We start from the raw sequence: 5778 nt of genomic DNA, 5'->3' as shown, positions 1-5778 counted from the left end.
AGGCGGGGGAGGGGGGAGGGTGTCCGGGGCTCTGGTTCGGGCCCTCCCTGCGGCCTTTGGGGTCCTGTGGAGCGTGGAGTCACAGGTCTCAAACCAGGCCAGAGCCCCTCTGCGGTGCCCCTGACCCTGCCACGTGGCTTTCCTCCAGCTGGGACGCCCGCAGCCCTGGGGTTCCTCCTGGATCTGGGGCGGGAGCTCCGAGAGCTAGCGGGTGGGCGGGCAGACCGGCTGAGGCTGCCACCTGTAGGGCTTGCTGTCCGTGGGTCAGGCTTTCTGGAAGCAGGCACGTCTGCCAGCAGGTGGGAAGAGCTGGAGGAGGAGGGTAGGAGGGGCTCCCTCCCCTCCCCCGGTTTCAGAAAGGCCCTGTCACTTTTTATGCTTTATCTGGGAACAGAGAGGGTGCCTCTACCCACGGTGGGGAAATTGAAGTCGATGGCCCTTGGCTGTTTTTTTCAGCCTGAAACTTCCTTCCTGTTTCTTCCGTGGAAACACAGGGCCACCTCCTCCACAGACCCTCGCAGATGTCTGTCCTGGGCCGTCCCTTCCCTCCCCCGTGAGGTGTCGGCACCCTCTGGTGGAGGTGGTGGTTGGAGCCGGCCTGCCCCGTGTACGCTGAGGGCAGCGACCGACCCCACCGAGCTGGGCTCCCGCTGCCCTGGCCCCGGGAGAGCTGCCTCTGGGTGCTGGGGGCAGGTCAGCGCTGCTGGAGGAGTCGGGCAGCCAACTGTGCCTAAACGTTTTGTCGGCCCGTTTTCTCCCCTGCTTTAGTGTAATCTCATTAAAAGCACCAACGTCTCGGGCCGAGGGCCTTTCCCTCTGTAGAGGCCGGTGTGCCTGACGTACAGAGAGCGAGCAGACTTGCCTCCCTGCTCTGGGCCCGCGGCACCGGCCAGCCTGGGACACCTCGGCTCGGTACCCGGCCCTGACCCGTCGCGCACGCGTGTTTTTCAGGCCCGAGGTCCCGGCTATGGCTGCGGCTACCATCGTGCACGACACGTCCGAGGCGGTGGAGCTGTGCCCTCCCTACGGCCTGTACCTGAAGCCCATCACGAAAATGACCATCAGCGTGGCGCTCCCGCAGCTGAAGCAGCCGGGCAAGTCCATCTCCAACTGGGAGGTGATGGAGCGCCTGAAGGGCATGGTGCGTGACCACCAGTTCTCCGCGCTGCGCATCTCCAAGAGCACCATGGACTTCATCCGCTTCGAGGGCGAGGTGGAGAACAAGAGCCTGGTCAGGTCCTTCCTGGCCTGCCTGGACGGCAAGACCATCAAGCTCAGCGGCTTCTCCGACATCCTCAAGGTGCGCGCTGCCGAGTTCAAGATCGACTTCCCCACCCGCCACGACTGGGACTCCTTCTTCCGGGACGCCAAGGACATGAACGAGACGCTGCCGGGCGAGCGGCCCGACACCATCCACCTGGAGGGGCTGCCCTGCAAGTGGTTCGCCCTGAAGGAGTCGGGCTCCGAGAAGCCCAGCGAGGAGGTGCTGGTCCGGGTGTTTGAGCGCTTCGGGGAGATCCGCAACGTGGACATCCCCATGCTGGACCCCTACCGCGAGGAGATGACGGGCCGCAACTTCCACACCTTCAGCTTTGGGGGCCACCTGAACTTCGAGGCCTACGTGCAGTACCGCGAGTACGCGGGCTTCATCCAGGCCATGAGCGCCCTGCGCGGCATGAAGCTCATGTACAAGGGCGAGGACGGCAAGGCCGTGGCCTGCAACATCAAGGTGAGGGAGGGGCCCCTGCAGCGCGGGCAGGGCCTCGTGGAGAACGTCCCAGCGGCAGAGGCCGCGCCCTGCAGGACGGCAGCCGCGGGCAGGGGAGCGGGCGGCCCCCGTGCTTCTCTCACAGAGTCTGTGTCTTTGGGGGCGCGAGGGAGCCGAACGTCCTCCCGTGGCTGTGAGGGTGACGGTCACGGTCGGGCGCGCTCTGGGAGGAACTCCAGCCGGGCCCCCAAACGTCCCTTGAAACGAGGCGACGGTCCTTTCACGGCCGCGCACTGTGCCCCGTGCCACGTGGGTGGGGGAGGCGCGGCAGCCGGCCTCGGGGCCCCGGGGCCCTGTGGCAGGAGGGGAGAGGGGTGCGTTTCCTGCCGGTACCGCGGCAGGGCGTCGGGCCTCCGGCTACGCTCGTGCTCCCGGCGCTGTCCCTGTGGTCTGTGGTCCCCTTCCCCTCTCGGGAGGAGTCGGGTCCTGAGCGCTGACCGGGAGGCTCGGGGCCCGCGGCCACGCAGGGGAGCGCGTCCCGGGAGCACCTTCCCTGCGCTGAGTCTGGGGGAGCCGGCCTCTCGCGGGTGGGGCTGTCGCCCTCAGGGAGGCTCTCCGGTGGCCCGACCCGCCCCAACCTGCCCCGTTCTCCCTCTGAAGGTTTCTTTCGATTCGACCAAACACTTGAGCGACGCCTCCATCAAGAAACGGCAGCTCGAGCGGCAGAAGCTTCAGGAGCTGGAGCAGCAGCGGGAGGAGCAGAAGCGCCGGGAGAAGGAGGCAGAGGAGAGGCAGAGGGCCGAGGAGAGGTGCGTGCGGCCCGGGCCGCCTCGGGGCTCCCGCCTGGGCCCCGTGCGCGCACCTGTGTGCGCAGGCGGCGGCGGCGCCCACGCCCCCTACCCGCGTGGCCCTGCCCAGTGCCCTGGACGGGCCTTCCCCCTCCGAGCCTCCCTGAGTGCCATGCGCGGGGCCTGCTGGCACAGGCACGGAGTCTTGGCTGTTCTGCAGGTTTTTGCGCTCGGGCTGAAGCTGCGTTGAAGTGAAGTGGAGAGCTGATGGCGTTGGCGAGTTTTGGCAGAAACGCCTCGGTTAGGAGGCCTGTAGAGCAACAGGTTCACGCGGCTAACGGCACTCGGGGCACGGCCTTTCCTCCTCCTCTCTTTTGCTTTGTGAGTTATAAAAGCAGAGCTGGCCGACGATACTGCCTGGATTTTAGAAAACAGGGCGATTCTTCTTGGTCCATCACGGCTGCTGTGCGCTTGGTGTTCCTTTCCAGCGTGTGTGTGTGTGTGTGTGTGTGTGTGTGTGTGTGTGTGTGTGTGTTACAGTCAGGGTGTCGTGTGTTTTGCAGAGTGTTGTTCAGCCTTAGGTGTGCGTGATCTGGGCAGTTCATTGCTCACCAGTCTGTTATCTGCTGGCTGAATTGACTTACCTCTTGCCCTGGCTGTCGGGGTCCTGTTTTGTTTGCCTTTCTTCACCGACAGCACTAACAGATGCGGAGATGTCTCGGCGGGTAGCAGTTCCTTTGTCTGCACCGGAACCCATTTCCAGGGTAGTGGGTCCAGACCGCGCCGCTGTTCTCTGCTTAGCCCCATGTGGCTCCCGCGGGGAGGCGGGATGCTTGGGCTGCGGATGAGGGTGTGGCCATTGGTCGGGGGCCAGGAGCCCGGGAGTGAGGCCGTCGGTGCAGAGAGAGGAACGGGCGTCCGGGGAGTGTAGGCTGTGCTCGCCGCGTGGCTGCCCTCAGGAGGCGGCCCTTGGCAGGGACGGTTGGGATCGTGCAGTGAACCGGGCCGCAGCGTCAGCACGGCCCCCTCAGGCAGAGCCGGAAAGCGTGAGTGGCGTGCGGACCACCCACCCGCCCTTGTCCCAAACGGGCCTTGTCCTCCCTCTTCGAGGTGGGCCGTGACCACAAGCCCCCGAGCTGGGGGGCGGAGAAGTTACCCCACGGCCTTCCTGAAGCAGCTCTGAGGTCTCGTTAAAGGCAATTTGCTTGACCTTATGGCAGGAAAAGCGGGTGGGGCAACGGGACTGAGCGTGGCCTTGGAGGACACAGAGCAGGACACGTCCTGGTGAGGACCCGGCCTCGCAGCCCCAGGGCGGCGCCTCGGCTGTGGCCACGGAGCGTGGCAGGGCTGGCCTGGCACGAGCGGTGGGCCCGGGAGGCGCCCAGGGTGAGCAGTGGTGGCCAGAGCTGGGGGGTGGAGCCTTGGCGTCTGTGCCGCATCACGGGCGTGCATCTCTGGGTCCTTCGGTGTTCATAGGAACAGAGTGCAGCCGGCCAGTAGCGGTCGCGTTCCTGGTCGTGGCACGTCGTGGGCCATGAGCTCCACGGTTGAGAGCTGTGGTCACTTGAGGCCCGTGAGGCAGCTAGGACCCGCAGCTCTTGACGGACACCTGCTGTGGGAGGCCTTCAGGTGTGTGTGGCCTCCTGGACACCGGCACCCTCGAGCTGTCCTGCTTCCCCGCGTGGGGGCGGGCTGGGCACTGAGTGCCCAGCCCGCCCCCCTCCTCCGTGTCCGGATGAGCTTGGGTCCTCCCGCCTCCTTCTCCGGGCCTGGCGCCCTGGGAGGGATGTCGGCTCTTCCGCAGACAGTCTGCCTTCTGGCCTCAGGGGTCTCCTCTGTGTCTGGTCCTGCCCAGAGCGACCTCGCCTCTCTGTTGTGCCGGCCTCACCGGCAACTCAGAGAACTTAAAAGCTCGAGGGAGATGCGGGTGTGCCGGTGGCCCTCCCTGGGGGTCTGGAGCCATCCTGCTTTCGGTGGCATCCTCATTTCCGAACGAGGAAGGATGTTGTTAGGGTCTAGGCTGGCGGGTGTGGTGCGGGGGTGTTTATGCAACAGTCGCTGTCTCCAGGGAGTGTGTACGCAGTGATCTCGCAGGGTTTCCCCAGGCAGTGCGTCCTCTCGGGACCCCTTGATCTGGGTACACCCCAGGGCAGACCGGGTCGGGTTTGCGTCCTCATGCCTTTGTCGTTGCTACCACTTCCTATGAAAGGCCATGCGGTACAGTCTCTCGTGTTTGGTCTTGCCCTTAGCTCGCTGCTTCCGGAACCTTCCTGCGGCTGTGTACGTTGCCGATTCCCTCCCGCTCAGGGCCCGCGGGTTCCTGGGGTGTGAACGCCCGGACCGGGTGTCTCCGCTGCCGCTGGGGCTGGGGCTGGGGCTGGGGCTGGGGCTGGGGCTGGGGCTGGGGCCGGTCCAGCACGCTGGCTCTGCACTCAGGGTGCGTGCGGCCAGCGGAGGAGCCTCGTCTCCCCGCGCTCCGCGGCGCAGCCCTTTCCCCGTCCGTCCGTCCGTCGTCGCCCCTCCGCCAGCCGGGTGCCTCTTGTTCAAAACTCAGCGGCCACTGCGTCCTCCCTGGCCACCCGTCCCTTTCTTCACGATTCCGGGCTGGGGTCGCAGTCAGCGAGACTCTCCCGCGGATGACGCCGGAAACTCGCAGCCCCTGAGCCCCGCGCTCCTCGGGGTCCCCGGATGCGACTGAGGTTTCTCCGGGGAGGAGGCGCCGCAGTGCCGAGCCCCGCGGCCGCCGCCCTGGTCCCTGTGGCCGGCGCGCCCTCACGCATGCGGCCCGCGGCCTCACGGAGCCCGTGTCTCGCTCGCGCAGGAAGCAGAAGGAGCTGGAGGAGCAGGAGCGCGAGAGGCGGCGGGAGGAGAAGCTGCGCAGGCGCGCGCAGAGGCAGCGGGAGCGCGAGCTGCGGCGCGGCCGGCGGAAGCTGGAGAGGCTGCAGGCGGAGGAGCAGCGGAAGCTGCAGGAGAAGATCCGGCTGGAGGAGCGCAAGCTGCTGCTGGCGCAGCGCAACCTGCAGTCCATCCGGCTCATCGCCGCGCTGCTGAGCCGCGCCAAGGTACCACCTGCCGCGCCGGCGGGACGCGGCGCCCCGGCCCGCGGGTGGGGCTTGTTGCGCGGGACGACGCTTCTGGCGTCCCCGGGTCGCCGCTCCAGATCCGCACCCTGTGCTGAGGGAGCCCGCGGAGCCATGGTTCGGCCTCCCCACGTCCAGGCCTCGCAAGGGCCGGCCTGACGGCGGGGGGGGGGGGGGGGGGGGGGGGGGGGGGGGGGGGGGG

General features: G+C 67.3%; 1 protein-coding gene across 1 annotated transcript in view; it reads left to right on the top strand.

The window, feature by feature from the left end:
- The first annotated feature begins 967 nt into the window (after positions 1 to 967).
- The window catches only part of AKAP17A (A-kinase anchoring protein 17A), a 6509-nt gene continuing 1698 nt past the window's right edge, over positions 968 to 5778 (top strand). The window contains 3 exon segments of the mRNA XM_007460489.1: positions 968 to 1729; positions 2369 to 2517; positions 5318 to 5558. Of these exon segments, the coding sequence (XP_007460551.1) occupies positions 968 to 1729; positions 2369 to 2517; positions 5318 to 5558 (1152 nt within the window).

The sequence above is a fragment of the Lipotes vexillifer genome, unplaced genomic scaffold (genome assembly GCF_000442215.2).
Source record: "Lipotes vexillifer unplaced genomic scaffold, Lipotes_vexillifer_v1.1 scaffold512, whole genome shotgun sequence".
NCBI classification, from domain to species: Eukaryota; Metazoa; Chordata; class Mammalia; order Artiodactyla; family Lipotidae; genus Lipotes; species Lipotes vexillifer.
The sequence above is the reverse complement of the archived record's forward strand: the minus strand, read 5'-3'. Positions and strand labels throughout refer to the sequence as shown.